We start from the raw sequence: 24,864 nt of genomic DNA, 5'->3' as shown, positions 1-24,864 counted from the left end.
GCAGGAAAATCAGGAAAGAGAAGTCAGGGAGAAGCACCTGCTCGTTACTCATGAACAGCTGCAACATCAGTGAATCCTGGAAATTAAAGAAGCTGGTGTTTTTCAGTGGAATATTTACTACACATAATTAAAAAACCAAAAAAAACAGCTTGATAAAAGAAAGTGGTGTTTAAAGTACTTCCCCACCAGGGACATGAAACTGAGAGGGACAGCGAGTTCCCCAATGGCTCCCAGAGGTGGTTTCCAAAGGAAAGTGTGAAAACTCACACACATGAACCCTTCATCTGCCTGGCACACTCCTCCTCCTGCTGAGGAACCAGGGAAGAGAGGGAATTACACGAGACTGGCACCTGCAGGACAAAAGGCAAATCTGAAAGGCAAATCTCGTATTACTGGCCTTGCTTTAGTCACACTTCACACCTGACAACAGCCTGATAAAATCCTACTGTCCTCCAGCGTTTTCAACCAGAATTTTAGGCACCTCTACGAGTGTGAAATAAAAGAAATTGGAAATATTTACTCTGAAAAAAAAAAAAAAAGGTAAAAGATTTTGCAAGATGCCCAGTGTCACCTTAATCCATTCTGGAGAATTTTCTAGACCAGACTTTCTTTTCCTAAATGGTGTTGAGAGCCAGAAGAACTCTTAGTGTCAGAGATTAAAAGCTGCAGCCATTAGAGAAGATGCTTTGGTGGGTGGCTAATGAGGCAGGCAGGAAGTCTCACACCAAACTATTCCCCAACTACCAGTACAGGGAAAGCTGCATTAAAGTCACTGAAATACAAGATGTTTTCTGGTCCACTCCTGAACAATAAGAAAGGCAGAGGAAAAAAAGCATTTTCCACTTGAAAACAAAATGCTTTTTCCTGCTAAAACATCATGAATTACTATTGCTTATTTGCAAATGGTTAAATAAAGCTCTTAAGCCCATAGTTCTTCACATGTATTAACAAGGATTTATTTTTTTAATAGGCACATATGTCACACAGGGCCTAGTTTAATGCAGCCTGAAAAGAGAAGTAAATTTGGAGCAATCTATAACTGTCAGTAAATATCTTTGAATAATGCAGTCTGAATCACCAGTAGGTTCTGACTAACACTTCTCATCAATTATTTAAACGAAGCTCAAATCACTCAGACATTGGAGATGGCTCCAGAGGTTGGTGCCATTAAAAATGTGCCCTCACCAATAACCTTTCCCAGATGATGCACAAAGTGTGAAGGACAAGGAGCAGAAATCAAGGCCCATGAAAGTGGGATTAAATTGCAGCACAATAAACAGCATCTCAGAGTTCACATTGAAGGCTGTAGTGCTTCCATAATTCTGTAATTTTAGGGAGTACATGGGAAAATAAATTCTTCCTGCATTTGGTTCACTCTTTTAAAGCAGACCACACACCTACAAGGGATCGCTAAGAATATCACACGATTTAATTTTCATTTTCATGGACACCAAAGATATGAAAACAAAAAATGTTCTTAGCCAAGTATGTGTAAAGGATGATAGAAAGGAGAACTTTAAAGCAAAGTAGTTATCCAGTCAAAACAACTCAGAACTGGACTAAGAAAATTCAAGAAGTACAGATCCAAGCAAACACTGCAGTTACTGGAACAAGCAGCCTCCCCACTTGGCACCCTGTGATGAAATCCTGAACTTAGAGAGAAGCTCTGGAATTCCCCTTGGAGGAAAAAATGCCTCACACTGGAGATACACAACAGCTGGAAAGCTCCTCAGCTTCCTGCTCAAGGAGCCCAGCAAAGCAGGGCTGACAGAGCAGAGCAACTTCAATTTGCTTCCTATAAATTGCAGAAAGGAGGGACAAATTTTACTCAATTCCAGCCTCAATCCCGATTTTGACAACTGTCACTCAAGGCCACATCTGCAGCCATTCCAGATGTAAAAGCACAGCCTTTCTGCCAAAGAACTGAGCAGGACCATCTCTTTTTGATTCTAAATCATGGCTTGGGAGGGTAGAGGTATAAGAATCTCACAGAGATTTATCAAATCCTGATGTCCTGATGTCCCCCTCGAGCAGAGAGGTTTCCAGCCAACCTCCCACACACAGAACTCTCCTTAAAGGAGAATTTCCCACCTCTCCTGCTGGAGCTGCCCCACTCAAACCAGCACAAGAAAGGTCACAGGGTTGTAATTGAGGGAAGGAGGAACTCTGTATGCTCGACCCTAATCCCAAGAACACTTCTGTGTTTTGCCAAATGACTACTTCACAAAACAACTCAGCCAATGTGTTGGGCTTCCCCCTTATATTTTTGGCCCCCCTACAGTTTCTCAAGTCCTTTGTAGTGCAATGGCTCAGCCACAACCCCTGGTGCCAGCAGCACTGGAAGATCATGGGCTGGCCACGAGTTAGATGGAGAATTCTGGTATCTCCAGGAATTGGAAGGTCACAGATGGAGATAGAGTTTATTCCCAGAAGAGTCTTCAGTATATTAATTTTAGTCCTTAAACTCAATTTCAGTCTTGTTTTAGGCACATTTTTTTATCTAATCAAAATTTCTCAGTTTTGAACATTTGAATGTTCATCAAGTAGAATTCAATAAAGGTTTCATTAAGTGTAAGAAATCTGGGCAATTCTACTGTTTGAAACGAATATTTTTATAATAAATATCCTTGCCAGCAAGATAATGCTACCCATCTCTCAAATCTCTTACACCAAAACTTCTTTCTGTGATTTCATTCTGCAGAGTAAATTGACCTCCTGCCTAAGGCCTGAGGGAAGAAACTGCCAAAGTCTCCAGCAAAAAATAGTCCTTGATAGTGACTATCAATTGAAAGCCTGAAAAGAGCAAAACTGGTGAGATATAGATAAAAAAGTTTGCCCTCGACCAACAGCTGTACTCACATGGTGCTGTCAGATTTTAGTAGAGCTTTCAGAGGTTAAATGTGAGAAGGCTGGCTATCCATTCCCAAAAAACACAAACAGCATCCAAGGCAAAGCTAAGCATCTCACCAACAAAATTACTCAGTTCACAGAAGACTTCCTGGTGACTTAGTAAATGATATACAGGCTTCTGAAATACAAGGGCAAATTAAGAACCAGCATGTTCTATAAGCTTAATTTATAGTCAAGAGTGGGGGAGGGGAATAAATGAGGAAAACTATATTTTACTGGCTAAAGACTGCTTTATTTCTACAAGATGTATGACTGACCTATCATCAGCAGTGGCATTTATGTAGGCTGGGAATAAAGTTTTGCCAATACAGGCACCAGCCATTTTTAGCTGAAATCTGGGCTGAAATCCAAAGAAATTCTGCTCTGCTTTTAACCTTATATGTCTCCTGCTCCTTGCCTGAGCTCTTCATGGCTTTCCTGTCAGAGTCACCTCACCCACATACAGCCTTGATAGGAGAGCAATACTGGAGCTCCCTAAAACGGAATCTCTGGTTTTGGACTTGATTGTGCAACATTCTGAGCATTTGAGCCTGGATGTAGCAAAGTGCTTTTCATTCTTAGATTTTATGGGTTTAGGAACTGGCTTGTGCACATAGCACAACAGGTTCTGTGTTAATCCCTGCAGGACTGCTTGGATATTCCTGTACTATCCAAGAAACTCCAGAAACTTTGCACACCCAGTGCCATTTTTTAGTTTAGTTTAAAACTTTAGTTTAAGTATTGCACACAGATCTGGGCAGTTCTTGGGCTGGCACAGGCTCCTCTAAGAGCACTGTCCCAAAGCAGCACCAAAAAGCAGATAAATGAAGCCTATTTGAGCTGAGGAGGGTTCTTTTCTCTAACATCTTTGAACATCTATTAAAATAAAGCCATGGAGTTTACCCCTAATATGTAGCCTCTGCATCTCTGCATCATATTTGTTTAATCTCTCCAGAGATACACAGCTTCTTTTCTTTTCTTGTTTTCTACTAAAAAACCTGTAAGTAAACCCAGGGCTGTTTGTGAGAGGAAAACAGGAGGCACCTGCTGACACTAAAAATGCATCCACCATCCATTCCTCACACCACGTAACAACTTGTACAGAAACAACTAACTCTGGAGTTATTTCTCTCTTGATTTCAATGATTTATACTTTGGAAATACCTTTTATGTTTGGCTTTTCTATAACAACCCTTTATAAAAGCTAAGGGCAAGACAAATTTTCTTTTAAAAAATATCCCAATGACACCAGAGGTTAGCAATAAAAAGCAGTGTTATTTTATTGCCACTAAAAGGGCACAAGGTATCACTTTTAAAGTGCAACAGACTGCTGACCCAGCTCAGAGAAAGAAAATAAAAATAAGCCTTTTTAGCAATAAAGAGTACAATGAGAATTTTAGGGTCATGTGTAGTTAGACCCTGTCACAGGCCTTATTATTACAGTAGGTGAAAAAACCCCTCTAAAATGTCTAAATTGACAGTTTGCCATTAGTAAAAGGGGAGGGTTTGCAGGTCGGGGCTATGAATCAGCAAACAGCTGCATAACAAAGCAGCACAATGCACAGATGATTATTGTCTTTATAGCCCAAATCACTGCATCTCTGACACATAAACTCACAGGAGTTTATAAATGCTACATCAGGCCCTTCAGTAACCAGTAGTTCTTTCCAACTAGGTAGGATGGTTTTATTTAGGAGAGAAATATATAAATGAGATGCTTTACCCAGGATAAATCAGGAAGCTCACCTCCTCCAAAAAAAAGAATTACAACAATAATACAACTTGAAAACAGCTACTGACCTTGTCATAATGTGTGCAGGTATTTCCAGAGACAGGAGCAAATCAAGCTGATGCTTTAACACAGCATCCCACCCAGCGATGCCCAATTCAGCTGTTAATTCCTGGGACTGACAACCACCCACCTCTGCTCCAGCACCAGCAGCTCCTGCAGTGGCCACTGGATGGAATGGCTGGCTGGCTGCTCCTTTGTCTGAATTAACTACCACAGTTTAGCCTTGACAGATATTTTCATCTCCATGTCCCATTACAGCGAAATCCAAGCCTCTGGTGCAGAGGATGTGGGGATGGGGGTGGGCAGGGAGGCTCCCTCTCCGGGCTCAGCTCACACATTAATTCCTCAACAGCACCAGATGGCTACAGCTAAACTGCACCAGCTTCATCTTTTACCATTTTGACTTCTGAGCGCTGCCACAGCACAGGTAAAAAATGGGACAGGGATGAGGTTGAAGATGTGCTGGATATTTAAAGCCAGCACCTCCAAACACTCCAAAACTCACCGGTGTCTCCAAATATTTTTCAATACTACTACACAAAAGCTCTGCCCAGCTGGTTTGCAAAATTAATGGAAAGCCATGTAATTTCTGAGTCTCTGCATTAGACTTGTGCATCTTGTGCTGCTTTGGAAAACTTCAGGCTAGCAAACTGAGCAGCAGCCAACAGGAAGCCTCCAGCGATTTCAAAGGATGATGGATCTGCCCTACATTGCACTTTCCATTTAGATGGGTAAGAAAAAATTTTCAGTCCTCTGGAAATTTTTGAGATACTGAAAAATCCCATCCCAAACCAGGAAGAAAAACCCAAAACCCTGGGTTCTTCAATTATAAATAAAGAAATATTTTTTTCAGTCAGCCCAAGTGGGTAAAAATGCTTCATGAAGCAAAGGCATCTTTTGTATTCCTTCTCTAATTAGCTGACACTTAAAGGTTTCCTTTTTTTAAAAAAAAAAAAAGTTAAAATATTTTGTTCATTCATTCATTTCTTAGAAGATAAAGCCACAGACCAAGATCTCTTGTGTCCCCCACCTGCCAGAACTTGCCTCAAAACCATTCTGCAGCAAAAAGCCAGTGATCCCCTTCACCTTTTCCCAGACTGAGGTGAAATACATGTGGCTCAACCAATTCTGCTTTAAAAGATTCCTGTCAGGATTCAAAAATGGCAATACCAATAAATCCCCCTGTGAGAAGACACTGAGAACAAGATGGTTTATCTGGCAAGCTCCAAATCCCCACTGGAGAGTCTGTGCCAGAACTGGGTCATGGCCCCTGTGACCCTAATTAATATTTCCCACAACAAGTGGGATGTGCCAGCTTCTCAGGACAGTGGGAGCCCTCCACACACTTTTTCTGCCTATTTCCTGTGGTTCCATTTACCCCAAACATCCATTATTTCAGCTAATTAAAGGAGTGGCTCTGCACTAAGCTCTGCCTGCCAAAGGCACTGGAAAAGATGATGTATTGAGCACAAAAGCCACCCACATCTACAACAGAGCTCACAATCAATGCTCATTGCCCCAAAAGGAGATTTAAAACCCCAAAGGAAACCAGATATGAAACAGAGAGGAATGCTTCAAAGGCAAAAATCCAACACTGAAAGGATCTTTATTACTATTATTGTAGATTCTGGAAGTATTTTGAAATTGTTTACATGGCAGCACCACACATGCATAGTGCTGATCTGCACTGAACATTTTCCAGCAGGCACCCAGGGCACACTGACAATTTTAGGTATAGTTGTGTAAAGTGAACAATTATCACCAGAATCACTGGAAATTTTCTATTTTTAACACTTTTAACCTGCAAGGGAAAAAAGCATTTGCTAATGCAAGCCTGAAAGGAAAATATGAAGTCCCGGGTGGAAAAATGCTCTGGATTCCTGCCTTTTCACTGGGCTCCAGAATGGAATTATGAGAAACAGACGCCTCCAAAGGCTTTAGCTCCACACTTACACAATCATTTCTTCATCATCCAGGATAATGAGGGAAGAGGGAACAGAAAAGCCTCAAATCCTGGTAACACTGGGACTCAGCAGTATCTGGGCAGTGCCAGATCTGGGCAGGCTCCTGCATTTGTGTGTGCACCTCTCAAATTCCTGGGACTCCGGGAATTGTTTGTATTGTCCAAGAAGTTAAAATGGAACTGAGCTGGGTTCTTCTTTGCTGAAGTACAAAAGAGGCTGCACAAAGGCACTACAAAGCAATGGGGTCAAAGAGAGCACATAGAATTACAGTGGAATATGAGTGTCAGAACAAACTCATCATGGCACCATGCTGGAAAGTGCAGAATAGATCCAGGGTCACTAATGACAGCTGCAGCTCTCCATGGAAAAGGAAGCAGGGATTGGGACATGCCTCTCCTCTGCAAGAGGACAGGATATTCCCCACTGGCTGGCTGTGAGGTGCAGCTTCACTTCCACTGCTCTGGGCTGTAGCTGGTGGGAGAGGAGCAGGACTGTGATTCCCTCTGGGCAGGGAGGGAATGGGGCAGGGATGTCCTCCAGCAAGCACAGGGCACAGACTGCCTCTCACAGAATGTGAGAAAACCCCCGACCCCTCCAGCAATGCCCTCTTGGGGTGCAAAGGATCAGCAAAGCCCCCAGAGAACAGTGATGCTGTGAACTTCCATTCCCAAAGAGAAGCCATTGAGAGCTCCAAATAGCCAGAGAGTTGCTGTATTGAAAATACGAATGACTCAGCTCTGGAGTGAAAGTTTCTATTTTTGTCTTTTGGCCTCAGTGATTTGGTTCCCATCCTACAGCTTGAATCATTCAGAAATGTGCTTCTGCAGGCAAGGCCAGCTATGCCACTCTTGCTTTCCAAATTTTAAATTGGAAGATATACATTAAGCATGCAGAAGTACGACAAGACTTTTGGATTTTCTTTGTGTTCGTTTCCAGGCATGGCTGCAAAGGGAGGATTGTTAAATGATGAAAGGTGTCTCCAGTGAGACCATTCCTGTCCAATTGAATCAAATATTATAGCCATGAAACCAAACCAAGACTGGATTTCATTTGAAATTACACAAAATAAAATTTCATGGCTAACTTTCTTCTGAACCTTTCCCCTAACATTCAAGCTTTCACCAGAAGGCAAAAAAATCCCACACACCAGTGTTTTCTCTCTTTCAGAAAAAAAAAAAAAATTGCTCAAAATTCTTCTTTTAAAAAAATTAAAACATTAATTATTCACGTTGGGGAAGCACCAACTCATGGCCAGCCCACTTCTGCTGCTTATACACATATTTTAAACTTGCTTTAGAAAGAAGCAAATGCTTTTAGCCCCAGCTGTGAGAGGCTATGTGTGGAGGGCTCAGGAGGGATTTGCTGTGGGTGAATGAGGGGAAAACGGACCCAAGGTCTTCTACCAGCTCCACCAAAGACACATCTAGTGACCCCATACCTTCTCTGAGTTGGGAAAAGCAGCTCCTAAGCTCGTGCTTCACTTTATTAACACATGTAAACACCTTCCTCAATGGAAAACCCCTTTACAGCACTGCAACCCCACTGCTGGTCAAAAATAAGAGCACAAAAGCAGCCAAAATCTGTCTCTCCAGAAAGTCATAAGGTGTAGGAGTGTGACACAAGGACACTGACCCACACATTCCTTCCAGCTACTTTGATTAAAGTTTGGAGAACGATAGAATATTTTTTATTTAAAAAAAAAATCTGATAGATACAGGAGACACATCTAAAGGAAGAAGCCTTTCAAGAGATTTGAGGGGGCAAACATCCCACACAGCAAAATCCAAGTTTAGTACATGTTAGACACAGTTCAATGAGTTTCTTTACTGTGCCTGCTTGACTAATAAAATACTCCTTGCTACCCTCACTTCTCATTTATCACTAAGACAACCACTCTGGATCAGTTTAAGTAAAAGTGTTGCATGCAGAGAAAAAGAAAATGCAATCAAGATATTGGATATGGTTGGCATCAAGAGACTTGAAGAGACAATTTGGCAACAGCAGAGCCAAGGGAAGTGCAGAGCTGGGAAGAGTACCAAGGATGGATCAGTTAGTCTGGAAGAGAAAACAAAAATCCACACAAAACAGTGAAGAAAGTGGGGCTTCACTCCAGCTTCTACTGAACTCAATGGGAGCATTTCCCACTCCTGACTCTTCTTCCACAGGAGTCAGAGAAGATCCTGCTTTTCAGGACAGATTGGCTCAGAGGGGGGATCACCTGAACAGCTGTGCCTGCAGCAGAAGAGAAACCTGATGGAAAGTCCTCTGCTGTTGGCCCAGCCAGCCACTGAAGCCTTAATGGGGCTACCAAAAAAAAAACCCCATAAAATCTTCCCCTACTTGTGACAAAACCTACAAGTGGCAGAAATGCCTGCTTTTGCAGGGAGGTGATTTGTCTTCCTGCTGCCTGGGAATATCATTTCAGTGAAGGGAGGACAAGGTCTCTGCCTGGGAGGCTCCTCTGTCCATGTTGTGACCCTGCTGCAGCTCACAGGATTTTTGGATGTCTGCTCCAAGGCAGAGACAGCAAAATGAGGCAGGGCACAGTTCATCCCCTTCCCACCAACCTTTGACAAACTCTGATCCACTGCATCCATGAACCTGGTCCTGTCCAGGCAAATGGCTTTGATTTGGCAGCTTTTATTCCCACTCTGCCACTGTGTGAAAGGTCCAAGGTGCAAAACATGGGAGAATTATGGCCAAGATTACAAGCTCACTTAAGGAGCCAGGCTTTTTATTTTTCAGGCTATGTATGAGATCTGAAAAGGGATCCTGTCCATTAGTGTTGTAAAGAAAAAAAAAATTCCTGTTTGATGCCAAAATAAAAGCATTTTCAAAGGCTCTTTGATGTGGAAGACAGAAAGACATGCAGGCAGATTCTGGAGGAGGTCTTGTCTTCAGCAATTACCAGCACTCTTTTTGAATCCTACTCCCCAGACAGAACTTTTATATGAAATAGATAATCATGCTGCAGAGTGTATCAACTCTAAACCTTGTGGCTTTTCAATTAAGCAGCAATAACCTCCAGTCCAAAAACTTCTTAACCAAGGCAGGAATAAAACAAACAACCCCCAAAACCAATTAACTGCAGGTGAAGCAATTCCAAAAACACACTTGCTTTTAAAGGATTTCATTTTGAGCTCTTCTTGGGTAGCCATGCCAGTTTTCCAAGCAATATTTTGATCATTGAAACAAGAAGTGATGCAATTTCCACAGTGACCACAAACATACCAAGAATATTTGAGCTAAATTTATCCAGACTTCTAGTTTGAGTCACTGCTTTGGTTCGTTATTTTTCCATGATTTTCAGCTATGCACAGAGAGGAGTTGGGGACAGTCTGGGACTGAGTTTTCCCCAGCAGTACCTGAAATGTCAATCTTTATTCCTGGGAGCCACACATGGACTATTAGAGAGGAAATGAAGCTGTTCCTCCAGCTTCCAGCCCCCGGTCCCTGCTCCTTCCTACCACTCTTCCTGTGACACACTGACCCTTTCCCTCACCCCTGGGTGACACTAACAGGGCTTGTCTTTGCAGACGAGAAGTTCCTGAAGCTCATCAGGGATCTGCTGCCCTCTCCAGCTGCAGAGGGAGAGCCAAAACAGAGAGGATCTGCCCCAGGTTTCCCACTGTGCATCCCAATGGCAGACCCCAAGGTCTGCCAGCAACAAGAACAGCTGACTCCCAGAGTCCCCCTGACTGCAGAAGGGCTTTTGAAAGGGTGAGACTTAAAGACTTTTTAAATAGGTCCTCTGAAGTGAGGGCAAGGCACAAATAAAAAAACCATTGAGACACTTCTGTTGTGAAAATACCAGCAGCTTACATAAAAGAGCTGCTGCTGTGGTGATACATAATCATGCAAATAAGCAATTGTTGACCCACTAATGAGCACACAGACTTGGATTAAGGGAAGGAATTAAATATCAGCCTGACTTGATGTAAAATCTGAAACAGAACCTATTAAGAGACAGACTTCATGGTTGAGTCACCATCCCTGGGGGGGTTTAAAAGCTGTGTGGATGTGGCACTTGGGGACATGGTTTAATGGTGGGCTTGGCAGTGCTGGGGGAACAGTTAGACTCAGATCTTAAAGGTCTTTTCAAGCCTTAAAAATTCCATGATTCTATGATTTTATATAGCACATTGGGAGTTGAATGGTATAAAATCCATCCCCCCTCCCCTCATCTGCAATGCAAACAGTTCCTCCCAGCTCACTGCCTTCTGCAACACAGCCCTGGCAGCCCCACTATTGATCAGAGCAGTGAAAAACAAACAAACCACAGACTTAATGCTGTAAGGATCCCTGAAGATCCCATTATGTCAGTGCAGAGAATTTAATGGTTTTTGGATAAGGCTCCCATAGGCTCTGGGGAGGATAAAACCCCATAATTCATAGCATTTTCTTAATGCAAGTATAAAATCACCTGCAACATTTCTGTCAAAACAGTACATCAATTACAGGCCTGGTAAAGGCTGAGTTGGTGTGAACACTATCAATTGCTTGTTTCCCACTGAAACAGAGGACAGCAGTTCCATAACCCCAGAATCAACCCTCACCTGAAAGCTCCCTCATACATCACACCTCAGGAACACTGTAAAGAATTCCCTGTGTACAAGTTCTAAGAGCACAGGATTTTCTTCATTACCTTATCACCTTATCTTTAGTTTTTTCTAGGCTTCTTGATAGAACTGTCATAAGTTACAGCTCAATGTAATACACCACAAATACATTTTAACATGAAGCTGTAAAAATAAAGCTGTAAAGCAGTAGATAATTCCAGATGCAGTTCAAATAAAGATCAATGTTTTACTGCTGCCTGTAAATCAAACTGGCTCTCAGGTCAGCCTCTCTGCTCAATTAACTTCCCAAGGTCTTTGCTGTACCACTGGCTCTCCCAGCAGCTCTGCCCTCCTTGACACAGCTCTCAAGTTCAAGAGCAGGCTGGCTTTGATGGTTTTTGTCAGGAAAACTGTAAATGCCTCAGCATTCCTTGCCCCTTTTGGATATACAGGTTGGATTTGGAGAGATGTTGTAACACCCAGCTCTGCACAAGAGGGCAGGTTTAACCACAGGCATGTTCAGCTGCAGATCAGCCTTCTGCAGAAGCCCTTGGCCCCTGTGAGGTTGCACCACTTCTGTATGAAGAGTTTATTTAAATATTTAAAAATACAAACCTATTACTGCTTTACTGGTGTACTTCCTATTCCTGCTGAGCATTTCCTACTTCTCCTTCTGCAGGGCACTCTGCAGTGACACTGACTCATATACAAAACCTGTTCTATTTTCTGCTTTTTTAGCTCATAGGAACCCATTCAGTTTGCTGTTTGGACTCGAATTTACTCACAGCTTAACAAGCAGGAACAAAACCAGAAAACCTTCAAGGCTGATTTAGTCTGATGATGGAGAACTTCACACGACTGACACACTTTGCAGCTCTCCAGTGCTTTGTGTGCTCAGTTCACCTCCCAGATTCTCTCCTTTTCCTTCTCACTCCACACTGTCATAAAACACTCAGGGCAATGTTACTAGAGGGTAATGTGTGGATGGAAGAAGCAAGACAGAGGCTGTGAGGACTTTTTCCCTGTTATGCAGCACAATGTGCCCCAGGCCCAGCTGCTGGTCCTGTCCCCACACACGGCTGATGAGAAGGTTTTAAAGTTTACACGGTGACTTCATGAGGAACAAACTGATATCAGTGGTGCTGATTTTCCCTTCCTCCTCTATTCAGTGGGAAAGATTTTTAAACAAAGCTATTCAAGCTGCAAGCTCCTGCCCTTCACATTTAAGGCAACAATGGTGCAGAACTGTGAGGAAATCACAGAGTCAGAGAACAGGCTGAGTTGGAAGAGACCCATCAGGACCATTAAGTCACCTCTGCTCATCTCCTGCCCTGATGCCAACCAGGAGCAAAGCTGGAGGCACAAAGTGTGTCCCAGGAGGATAAACTGTTCCATTTGCCCTTGGCCAAGCCTGAACTGCCACCACTCAAACTGCTGTGAAAATTTCCCTATAAAACTGCACTTGCTCCTGAGCAGTCCCTCTTATTAAATGACCCTTTGACTTTTCCAGTTCAACCCTTACTCACAGCAGAGCCTTTTCCAGGATTCAGGAAGCAGCAGGGCAGGCAGCAGCTCTCCCTGTGAGTCAGACCTGAGCTGAACCATAGCCTAGCTGGGCTTGCAAAGGTCACTGCCATTGTGGGCAGCTTCTTTCTCAAAAGACAGAAAGCCCTGAGCTGCAGGGTCACCACAGCACCTGCAAAGCACAGCTTTAGGGGCCTCTGGTCCACTCCAAATGACATCTTGAGTCATATGTTCTGGTTACTTGTTTGGTCCCTCATGTAATATTTTGCTCTCTTTTCCAGGCACTCTGTCCATGTCCATCTGTGCATCCCTGGACAGTGGAAAGTCACCAAGTTCCAATTGATTTGCCTCAAAAGAAGTTGTCAAGGTGCACTTAGTTAATATCTGTAAAGCTACTATAAACTTCCAGCCAGCTCTCCTTGGCATTGTTGTCCCTAATTATGTAATGTGAGACACCTTCCACCATAACACCCCTCTTCAGTGCTCATTTCTAGATTTAGCAGGAGAGAAGAGACACCCTGTAGCATGTTTGAAGGATAATCCAATCCCACCTCTGAGACACACACCAGTGGCATATGAATGCTCTGTGACTTTGACTAAAATTCACAGTAAGAAGGAGATAAGCTTTCTAACAGAAGTACCCTTATGTTTCAGAAGACATTTGACCTCTGAGGAACTGTCTCCTAGAAAACCATGCAAGAATTAAATCCTAGCTGTGAAATTTTGTAAGATTCAAAGAAATCCATCAGCCCATAGAAGGCAATGCACGCTTTTCTACACATTCATAAAGTGATGCCTTTGGGCTTCCATTGTGCTTCCTACAAAATTCACATAATTCCACCTCCTCTGTATTATGCAGAGCTCTTTAACCAAGTTTTTAAAAAAAACCAAACCCTGTACTTCATGAGAGACTGCAGCCACCCCCATTCCCTTCTCAGTTTCTTTTAATTAGGGCAAGATGAACTAATCCAGGAGAGAGGAAGCAGGGTTTGAGGAGGCAAGGGAGAGATGCTGAGTGCACCCACAAGGGAGCCTCATCCTGAGCTCTGGTGACAAATCCCCTCTAAGGGCTCGGTCAGCACCACCAAGTCAAGCCCAGCCCCGGAGGACAGAGAGGGTCAAGGTCTGATACACAGCTCACCCACTCCTGGGGAAAACTGGCATCCTGCTGGGACACAGGGAAAACTGGCTGGCATCCTGCTGGGACACAGGGAAAACTGCATGGCATCCTGCTGGGACACAGGAAGATCGCTGGCAACCAATGCAACAGCAGAGGAGACACCTGAGCAAGGTGAGCCCCTGCACCCTATGTTTCATTTTCTAACAAGGATGCTGTGAACCTTTTCTCCACATACAATTGGCCAGGACTTTTTAGCTGCCAGGTGAAAAAACTCCTAAAAAATCCTAAGGCTTCAGATAATGAAGGTGCACAGGGATCTGCTGGAAGGTGCCTCCAGCCCTGCTGATCAAGCTGACCCACCCTGGAGCCAACGGCACCGCCGTGCTCTGGTTAAACCCCCACAGCCACATGCCGGTCCCTCCTGCTCGGAAAAAAGAAAAGCTCTAAGCTCTGAGCGCTAATGAGGTCGTCGACATTAAAGAAATTATTCGGGATCTCACTCCCGTTCCCAGCAGCTCCCGCTGAATGGGAGCAGGAGGTTGCATCCACATTGTTCCTACAGGGGTGTAAACAATGGGAGGCTGAGTGAGTCACCGTGCTCCTGCTCCAGCCCCTGTAACGGGATCCAGCGCACAACAAGGACCAGCTCACTCAGGGAGTGGACCATTTGCTAATGACAATCGTTCTTGGCAGGACCCACACAATCCTGAAATAACAACGACTTTAAGAATGTACAATACCCTAATAAAGAGCAAATCCACCAAGGCAGTACTGATGCCAGTACAGGGATCTTAGCTTTACAAGGATCCCTTTCCCAGTTTTCCAACACGGTAGACTATTTTAATATAACTCAGATATATCCACATAGAAGAGTCTACCAGTGAGATCTGCATGCTGCCAGCTAACCAGTTTAACTGAATATAATTACATAACAGCAATGTGTAATAAAGTTCTCAGAAAAAAAACTGAACTCAAAATCTAGAAAATATAACTATTCCACTTTTCACTTCATTATTCACTCCTACAATAATTTATTTACTGTATCTTTAAACAGTGAGAAAACTTGTCAGATCACTACTGCAGAACAAAAATTTAGCAATTCTGAACCCTTAGCGCAGATTAAAATTCTTCTCGTGGTTTATAGCTTAGTATGCAAGTGGAGATAATTTCTTCCAGAGAGAAAACTCAGAAGGCAGAATTTAAGAATTTTAAGAATATTCAATAACCAAGTGCTACAGAAAGGTACAATGCTAATTACCAAAAGCAAACAGAAAAATCAGTATCACAGAACAAGCAGAATACGTACGGAGAAAGGAAAGAGTTCCCAGAGCTCCCTGTGACGCTGGTGAGAAACGTCTTCAAACAAGACAAGGAGGCCTCTGAATAAACTATCAGGTTTTGCTTCATAGTTGCTGATAAAATCCAAAATAAGGCTGCAAAAACATTAGCTTCTGCTGGAGCCTGCTTACTCACTACAAAGCGTCAAACACACCTTCTTCCCACACTTCAAACGCAGATGCTGCCTCCTAATGAAGCACTTGCTGCAAGGGGGGAACACCGTTACACAAGAACAGGAGGCTATTTCTTGCTGCAGAAACATAACTGGGGTTTGACTCAGAGAAAGGCAGCAGTGCCTGGGAGCTGAGGGTTGCAGCTCGAGAAATCATCCAAAAATAATTTGCCTGCTCAGGAAAAAAAAAAAATATTCACAGGAAGCAACCTGAAGCATATGTCCCTTCCAAAATGGGAATTTCTTTATTACATAAACACAAACCTTCTAATCTAGCCCAACATGAAATCACTGCAAGCCACTGAATTGGAGCTGAGGGTAAAACTGGAGCAGTTAATATCTGTTCAGGCTGAGAAGAGATGCTCTGATTTTAGCAGCTTTCATACCCTGAATACCCATTGCATCAGTGACTGGGAACATATTTGCATTCACACACTGAAAGAGCACAGATCTTGTAAAACATATTTAGGAACTGGTGAGACGTGATACATATATTGACTAATTCCGTAGGCCTTTGGAGAACATCCATCTTTGGGGGAATGCTATTCTTACCACCTCCATAGTTCAACATCACTCTCCCTGGAAGTAAAATTCCTTGTCCTAGACTGTAAATCTTCAAAGATTAGGGCTCACAAAACTTTCACATTTTCAAACTTCATCAAAGCCCAGCTGGCTACTGAGTTCTCTTAGAACCTTTTGTTCCCAATCTGAACAGGAAAGGAATAAATCCTCCTATTTACCATTTTGTGGATCCATGTTGCTCTCCCTGCAAACAGTGGATTCCTCCGTTCCCACACACCAGTACATTCTGGGTCGCAGTTGTGAAGGTCCCACAGACAAACTTTCCACAGCACTTCAGACTGAGCAGTGTTGTCAGAGCTGGATGATCCCCATCACGTGAATGCAGGAGCAGAGGCTGCTAGTGAGCACCATCCTGAAGAAACATCATCTATTCTGTTTAAAAATAAACAACAAAACAAATTAATCATTCTGCTGTAGAAATGGTGAGATGTTCATTCCTCTCCACTATTAGCACGGCTATCCAAATGTCACACTGCAGAAATACATCATCCTACAAATACAATTATTTTCATAATAGCTTTGTTAAGAGCACAACATGAATTAACAGAGGGGACTAACAATTTCTGCGCTACAGAAAGATAATGTTCCTAATTTTTCACCACCAAAGCTACTCAGTCTCTGGGCAGAGGACATGGGGGTGGGCAGGGGTCACAGCTGCAGTTTCAGATTCTCCACAAGCTGGTGTGAAGGCAGACCATTGAAACCCTGCAGTGCAGCTGGAAAAAATCCTAAATGCAACCTCAAAACCTCTCCCATCCACAAAGACAACCACAGCTCTTGTAAGACTGTGAGAAACTGAAAAATACTGATGTGGTTACTGAGATAACCCTCTGTAGGAAAGAGAAGAGGGCGAAGAGAAACACACCAGCTCCTGTCCCCTCTGTCCAGTCCTTTTTGAGAACTCTCCCACCCTGGAAGCATCAGGCTTCTTCATTCAGGGAGGCAAATCAGGCCCTTATTAAAGGTTGGCTTCTTGTGAATTGCCTGGTACAACAGGCAGCAGAAAACTGCACAGCTCAGTCTCCCAAAGCATTTCCAACTCTTTCCCTTTCCACAGCTGCACACCCAGCCTTTAACCTCTTCGTACACAGCTTCAAACTCCTGGAGGATTTGCAGTGTTTGTCCAACCAGCATCAGAGCTCCTTCATCTTCTGCTTTCAGTTTCAGTGAGTAAAGATCTCTCAGATGTAAGATGATGCCCCTCAACTGACTCTTACCGGTCTGGTGTGTGATGATGAAGTTTTGATTTGAGGCTCGAGCTCAGCAAAGCTCATAACCCACCTCCCACTCCAGCCAGCAAGGCCCCAGATCCGCCCTGACTCTCCCTGAGCAGAGCTGGCTTCCTGAACTGGGATCAAAGGCCATGGGGAATATAAAAACACGCTGATCCATCACCATTCTCCAGGAAGATTTCTGCTCCTCCCTCCTTACACTGGGTTTCAACCACCAGCTAACAACACTAAAAATCACTGCATCCTATTTCAGTTGCTTCTAAGCAAATATTTAGGCGCACTCAGCTTCTTCAGGTGAATTTTAGGTGCACTCAGCTTCTTCTGACCCTGACTTTGCAGTGCCTGGCAGCAAGAGCCAAAACTCACACCCCTGTGCCCCAGTCTGGGCACTGGGTGCTGCAGGAGGCTGAGATGGAGGTGATACCTAATCCCACATCCAAGCCCATAAACTGGTGAATTGTGCTGTGTTGGTGGAGGACTGAATTCCGCCCTGGAACGTGCTGGGCCCCACCAGACTCAGCTTCTCTCCTGGTCTCAGCTTCCCTTGGCCACACTGGCAGGAGGAGCTTCTGCATTGGGACCACACATCCCTCCATGCCATGGGACACCCAGGCAGAGGTGTCAGGGAGGCTCTCACACCTCCCCAGAGCTGTCCAGGTCGTTAATTCTGACACTGGAGGGGATGTGATGCTTCCAGCAGCTGCCTGCCCTGAGTCCTCGATGTGCTGAGCAGCTCCAGGGAGAGGGAACACTTCCCCATGCACACTCTGACCCCCAGCTCTGCAGCAGATGATGGTTTCTGAGGCACTTCCTTGCTCTGAGACGGGGACGAACCATGTGCACCCACAGCAACAGTATAAGAAACACTGAATGCGGTCTTGAAAACCATCCCACTCCTGATTTTTAACTCTCTATTCAGTCTATTCCCCTGGCTGAAACTTTCCTCGTATAAAGTAAATGGAAAAATAATTTTTAGGAAAAATAGTGGAGTGGTTCTGGTAATCAGTTCATTTTAACTGCAAGTAACTGAATGCTGTAGCCATGTGTATTACAGCCACACAGTGCCTGGGTACGCAGGATTTCTGTATTTCAGGAACTTTTTCTATATAATTAAAAATCCCTACAGAGCTTTACCTTAAGCAAGGTGCACACTATTTTAATACGTGCAAACACCACGTGTGGATTTGATTCAGGAAGTCTATGCGCTCTGCAGAATCTCGTTCAGGAGGAGACAGACAGACCATGCAGAACACACCTGAACACGAGTAAATGGGATTAACATCCCGTGTCACACATTCCCTGACACCTGCTGCTGCCCATACCTGAACCATCACCTCTCCTTCACCAGCCGGCCCGGTCTTACCCTGTGCATTGCGCCTAAAAACACCCAGGCCCCCAGAAACATCACGGTCTGCCCAAAATAACTTCCTAATTCATTTAAAAACCGCTAAAACTTCAGTGCTTTACCCAAACCACCTGTTGTTTGTGACAGCCCCACCCGGGGCTGGGTATCCCCACGGATCTGAGGCCCAGGACAGGGAAGGCGCCGGGGCTCTCCCGCCCGGTGTCGATGGCGACCCTGGGACCGAAGCGCCAGCCCAGGGACCCCCTGCCCGAGGGACCCGCATCTTTCCTCCCGGGGCGAGCAGCGAGCACCAAGCCATCCCCTTCTCCCACACCCACACCAGGCTCTACATCCCGCTTTGCGGGCTCTCCCAAGCATTTCCAGCCGCTTTCCAGCCGCCGGGGTGGGGCGTCCCCTCACAGCGAGTCCCGCCGCTCTGCGTCCCCGCCGGGCGGGGCGGCCGCGCTGCGCCCGCAAAGTTCCCTCCCAACTTTCATTTTCTTTAAAAACAAACGCCTTTCCCCCCTCGTTCCCACCTAAAATGTCCCGGCAAGCCCCCCACACCGACTGCCCTGGCGGCAGGGCAGGTGCCCGAGACGCGGCAGCAAAGCCACGGTACCTCCAGCGTCCCGGGCCGGCGCTCCCCGCGCTACCGCCTCCTCCTCCTCCTCCTCCTTCTTCTCCACCTCCTCGTCCGGCGCCGCCCGCACGCCTCGCTCCGCGGCCCGGGAGGCGGAGGGAGCCGGGCAGCGAACGGAGCGGGACAGCGGCTCCTCCTTCGGCCCCCGGCCCGCGCCGGGCCAAGGGCGAGTCCCCCGGCACGGCCCCTCGCCTGGTCCCGAGGGCAGGGCTGGCCCGGGGCAGGATGGAGCTCCTTCCCCAGAACCGACCCCCACAGCCGGGCAGCCCTTTGGTCTCCGAGGATTTGATTTTTTTAGGAAAAGTCAAGCTGAGAGTGGCGGTGGCCGGAGCAGGAGCCTTCCTTAGCGCTGCCCATCGCCCCGGCAGGGCCCGGCCTTACCGCGGCAGCGCCCAGCAAAGCTCGGACTTTGAAAGTTGCTCCTTCCCAGGATCGCGGCGAGTTTGGTGCTCGTGGGAAGAGCAGAGCGAGGTTGCCCCCTCTCTTCGGAAGGAGTCAGATGTTGGTTTTTCGCAGCCCTTCCCCAGGCTGACCTCTTCCTCTCCAAGAGTCTCTGACGAGCCAGGGATTGCCCCATTTCCCCGCCCGCTGGACCAACTAAGAAAAAAACCCAAACATCTCTGCGTGCCTGTTGCTTTGCTGTTCGTAGTCATTCTGTAAATTAAACACAGAGGATGTTTTTTACCCTGGTCGGTACCTAGCAATGGGTCACTGATGGTCACTTGGGGGTGGATTTGCATTCACAGAACGGCTGCGGCAGCTGAGATTTTCCTGGGGGTTTCTGTGGATGATTGTGGAGACACAGATGGGTGTTCGCCGGTTCCTTTCCCCGTGTTCAGGTCCCCATCAATCTGCCTCCAGTTGCAGCCATAGGTAGGGAGCAAGTACGTACCAATACTATTGTTTTCTGACTTTTAACACAGCTAAAAAACAGCCTTACCTGTTTTCAGCACCTTTCCACCTCTTACCCAGCCTGCTGCTCCCTTTTATGCCTCACAGCCCAGCTCTTAGTCAGACCTTTCTTACACTATTTTTAGCACAATGTTTGAAAATACCCTAAAATTACTCTTTTTCCTTTATTCCTCGAATTTCCTCTGGCAATAATTTACACACATATTCAAGCTAATTTTTCCCTCCCGAAATCTTGTCCCACTCTTCCTTATGTCTCCATTGATTATTTCACTCATAGTAATTTCTATCTCCAGCCTTCCCTTTTCTGGAGTCTGAAAGCTTCTGAGTGATGCTGTCAGAGAGTGGAAAATTCAAGGAGTTTGGCTTGGCCTGTGTAGGGAGCCGATAGGAATTTCTCACACATCAGATGGGAAGAGAGTTAAAAGACAATGGAATGTTCTTGCTCTGTATCGACATTGCAGATGAGAGAAATAAAACTGGGCTGGGAACACATTTAGCAGAGCCACACTGGAGGTGGATGTGTCTCAAGGGGTTTAGCAGCCAGAGCAAGGCAGGAAGCCCCATCTGGCTGCAGGAGCCACGGTGTCCTGGAACTCTTCATTTTGAGGCTCACCTCAGAAGGAACAGAGGATCCATCCAACTTTGTGCCTGCCCCTGCCAGCTGCAGCTCTGCTCTCCTCCCTCTGCTTACAGTAAATGGCACAAGTCAAGTTTTTATGTGCAGAGCACTGACCACACTTAGTACTTTATGCCTTAAATTGGCTAATTCTTCCCAAATTGCAAAAATTATTCCAAGTGCAGATTCCTTCGCAGTCCCCAGTGAGATACTAAATCCTCAGATACACCTGCTTCACAAAGTTAAACATTTATTAGGAACAAGAACTATTACAAAAATGATATCCATAGTCTAAATATATACATGAGGTTTAAACATAACATTTTCATGTACCTTTAGCTATAAAAATACATTAGATTAACTGTATCCTAATTTATAAATATAGTTCTTTTCTTTTTAAAAAACAACTAGTATTCATATGAAAGCCTTACTGTGCAATGGAGGAATATATATACCCTCTAAGGGGTTATTTTAAAGTTAGTGTCTAGTGTTATATAACTTAGAAAATTCAGTGTGTAGAGTCAAACCCTGATTTATACAATAAGAGATACGTTGACTTTTTAAAAACTTGATAAGGGGGAAAAAAGTGAAATATATATCATATATATAAAGCCAGAAGAGTAGGATTTTAAGAATTTCAGATTATTTCAGTTTCCACCACTGTTTATCAAAAATACAGAGATACATCAAGATAACCAGCCTTTTACTGTTTGCCTCACCTCCCTACTGTCTGGCTGCAGCCCAAGGAAACCCTCAGGTGGGCAAGAGTAAAATGTTTGTCTGAGAAGATGTTTGCACTCTTAAGTGTCTTACAAAAACAGAAACTTATTTACAATGATCCCATTTGGCCTTTCACGGGGAAGGGAGGACATTTTCATCACTGGATGGGGAGATTTACCTGCCTCACACCCCGTGGGAGGACAGGCTCCTGGTTACACTGTTGGAGGTATGTCATGTCAGAAGTGAAGTGATGTTGAAGTGCAATTTCAACATTCACCAACTAATAAGGAAGTTTAGGCTCATGCAAACTTTTTCCCTTACTTATCGCCACCCACCTTCCTTCCTCCTCCAAAAAAAGCTCCACTCATGCAACAGAATTTGTTGCTGTCTGAGCCTATTTGTGAGCAAAGGAAGGTACTGGGTAAATCCTGGCTTGCAGCAGAGAAAAGAGGTTAGACCTGCATTTCTCCTTCAAGCTCTGACATCTGGAGCAGCAATCCTTATCAGCACTCCCTGGAGATCTGCTGATAAGCCATAAGGAACCTCGGTGGGTTTGTTCTCAGAGGACAATCCCAGAGGGATCAGCTGAACTTCCTAACAAGCTGTCACCACTAACTCCTGCACACTCACAGCTCCTGCAGACATGGCACTGGCTGTGCCTTTGCCAGGGTTCTCCAGCAGAGTCAGGAAGAGAGGAGGAAGGAAAGCAGTGAACTCAGGACCTGAAGATAGCCTGTGGCTTGTCATTAGTCTCATAATAATTAATCTCATCATAATGTCTGGGCATGCAAAGAAGTTACTGCGGGAGGTGCTAAGGCATGAACTTGGTGTGAGAGCCACTCCATGGACAGCTGTAAGCAAGGGACAATCCAAGGCAGTTTCTCAGTAATGGATTCTCTGTGCTGGCCACAAGATGACAGCACTCACAAGGACATTGGCTGTGAAGCTGCTGCCAGACTGAAGTTCAGCCACAGCTTTTTCTATGGTAACTGGCTTGAACACCCTCCTCTTTAGCACTCAAGGTGTGCTTGGGAGCACCTGCCTTTTCACAAGTGCCTTGCACTTCCAGGAATGTATTTTAAGCTACATTCATACAGGATAAAGAAGCACTGTGAAGAGCTGGCAAGTTTTATTCTCATAGTAATAGTCTTGGCTCAAAAAACAAAGAGATGTTCAAAAAGCCTGAAAGTTGCAGAGAAAGAGTGTGCAGGACAGTTTGCTGCAGCTTTTCTGCTCCCTCCCCCAGATCAGGACTGGTATGGGGTGTTTTCTGTGGGGTATCTACCATGCTACATGCTCAGCATCCAACTCGGTGTCACCACAGTAAGTGCAGTGCAAAATCCTCTTGAGAAAAGTGCTGTAGTGAAGGTTTGAGATACAACAGTGACTCACTGGGAGCCAGAAGGGTCAGCAAGTCAGGAACTTGCATTTGCAGCATGTGTAGTGTGTGCACACTCAAACATCAGGTTCCAAGGACACTTGAAAGTCTGGCTGTGTTGGGTGACATACTGGCCCCAAAGGAGTCTTCTAGGAAACTCCCACAAATCTCATTCAGGGCTAGAATATCACCAGGATGGAGAATGCACATATCTTTAGAGAGACCATGATAGCTTTTTCAAAGAGAATTTCCTTACAGACCCTTCCATGAAAGCTTGCACCCTCCCATTCCAAACTTCAGCTGCAATCTTCACACAAACTCCACCAACTCCAGTCAAGTTTTTCTACCCCTTACCACTCGAGTCCATCTCTGCCAAGGGAAACCCAAATGCCTCTGAAGGTATTTACCAGTACCTTTGATGGTACCAACAGTCTCTTTAACATGCCAGTGATGTCCATGTCCTTCAGGGGTACAGTTTGGAAGCAGATGTCCTGCCAACACTGTGACTGACCAGCATCTGAGTCACAGGGAGCAGACAGATGTACAGCCAGTGACTTGTAGAGTACAAGTGTCTACTGCCAGTAGGGTCAGTGAATCAGTTTTTGAAGAGCCAGTTGGCAAAATGGAGTCCAGTAGATTCAGTGTTTCTAGAGGAATAAAGACAGGTGTTTCCATTTTCCTTCCCTCCCCTCCCCCTTGCTCTGAACACGTCCCCCATGTGTCACATTCAGAGTGTCAGCATTTTAGGCCCCCTGTTTTCATGGACTCTTCTGGGAGAGTTTGATGGTGACTGTTTTCACTTCGGTGTATTCTGCCAAAGCATATTCCCCACTGCAAAAGAAAAGAGGAGGAAAGGGACAAACAGTTGTTGAATGTTAATGTGTATTTCCCTGAGAGAAGAGAGTTGCACACAGGTGCATTTTTGACATCAGGTCATTTAAACCAGATCTGAGCAATTTACACCAGCTATCCACTTTTCCCACCACCTCTAATAACCACCAAGTACATGCACAGAAGTACAAACAATTACACCCTGTCGTGAAAGAAACACAGAATGTTTTGGTCACTGTAACCCACAAGATGATACTTGTGACTCTGCCTAGTGCAAACTGAGTGCTGCTGTGAGAAGCCATACAAGAAACAGCCACATACACACCATTATTGGTGCTTAGACAGCAATTAAAGGAATTACTTTTTCACCAAAAGAAAGCTTCTATCTACAAAATACCATGTCATCAGGAGGGCACAGTTGCTGCAGAAATGCATACTGATGAGAGAGCCCACCACTGCTTTATGTCTTGGCTGGTGATAACTGGCTCTGTTCCCATGCCTTTCCTATGGGAAACCTCTGACGTCCTTTAATTAGCCAGGCAGTCAGGCAAAGCAAACCATAAGGTCTCAATATATATCTATGTCCCATCTGAGGATTCATTTATTTGCTGTGCTCAGCAAATGAGGCACCTGAATGTCTCGGAGCAGCAGATGTACCAGAACAGTTACTGGAAATGGTTTCTGGGATTAAATCTGGCGTGTTAGATTCTTCTGAGGAGTCTGTTGAATGGTCTAAGAAAACCTGTTTCTTATACAAGATGAAAATTAAGATTTAAGACAATGTCTCAGCTCTGTGTCTAACTCATGGGGCGACCTTGGTTTAAAAATTTCAGCTTTAGTAATTATTAAGAGATGATGGGTCTGGTAGCCCCTTTTTAACAGGCCAGGCTGGCAAGAGGGACAGAGGGCTCTTCTGTAATTTATCAGCAAAGCTTGGAAGGTGGGATGTAGAATGATTTGGGAGATCATTCCTTTCCACATGAACAAGAAGCAATGATACAGACACCACCATGGAAAGATGGAGCAGGTTTGGGGTGGATACCAGTGTCCCCAGCTATGGTGCCATACTTCTCCCTTCATCTAAAAATCTAACTAGTATGGAAAAGTGCTTCCAAGTGGACTTGACTGAACTGGAGCTATTAAAAACATATAAAGCAGATGAAGGTGTTCCTAAAGGAGTGCTTTACATCCACGCTCTACTGCCTTAGCACCTCCCTGTGGAGCATGCTGCAAGCCTGATTAAATTTTAA

At 44.9% G+C, this 24,864-nt stretch overlaps 2 protein-coding genes across 3 annotated transcripts in view; both read right to left on the bottom strand.

Annotated features, from left to right (window-relative positions):
* The window catches only part of LRRK1 (leucine rich repeat kinase 1), a 73,453-nt gene extending 54,136 nt beyond the window's left edge, over nucleotides 1-19,317 (bottom strand). Inside the window, exons 1-2 of one of the 2 annotated variants that reach the window (XM_014874579.2) lie at nucleotides 19,137-19,317; nucleotides 16,099-16,312 (exon numbers count right to left, since the gene is read on the bottom strand). In XM_014874579.2, the coding sequence (XP_014730065.2) occupies nucleotides 16,099-16,165 (67 nt within the window). In that variant the 5' untranslated portion in view covers nucleotides 16,166-16,312; nucleotides 19,137-19,317. Of the gene's footprint in view, nucleotides 1-15,154; nucleotides 15,475-16,098; nucleotides 16,313-19,136 lie in introns of those variants that run through there. The other variant, XM_088172664.1, reaches the window with a different exon arrangement.
* A 1,601-nt stretch (nucleotides 19,318-20,918) lies between these two features.
* Nucleotides 20,919-24,864, bottom strand: part of ALDH1A3 (aldehyde dehydrogenase 1 family member A3) — a 33,743-nt gene continuing 29,797 nt past the window's right edge. The window contains exon 13 of the mRNA XM_014874636.2: nucleotides 20,919-23,614. Within this exon, the coding sequence (XP_014730122.1) occupies nucleotides 23,542-23,614 (73 nt within the window). The 3' untranslated portion in view covers nucleotides 20,919-23,541. The remainder of the gene's footprint in view (nucleotides 23,615-24,864) is intronic.

The sequence above is a fragment of the Sturnus vulgaris genome, chromosome 13 (assembly GCF_052056855.1).
Source record: "Sturnus vulgaris isolate bStuVul1 chromosome 13, bStuVul1.hap1, whole genome shotgun sequence".
Classification (NCBI taxonomy): Eukaryota; Metazoa; Chordata; class Aves; order Passeriformes; family Sturnidae; genus Sturnus; species Sturnus vulgaris.
This window is presented reverse-complemented; position numbering and strand designations above follow the sequence as displayed.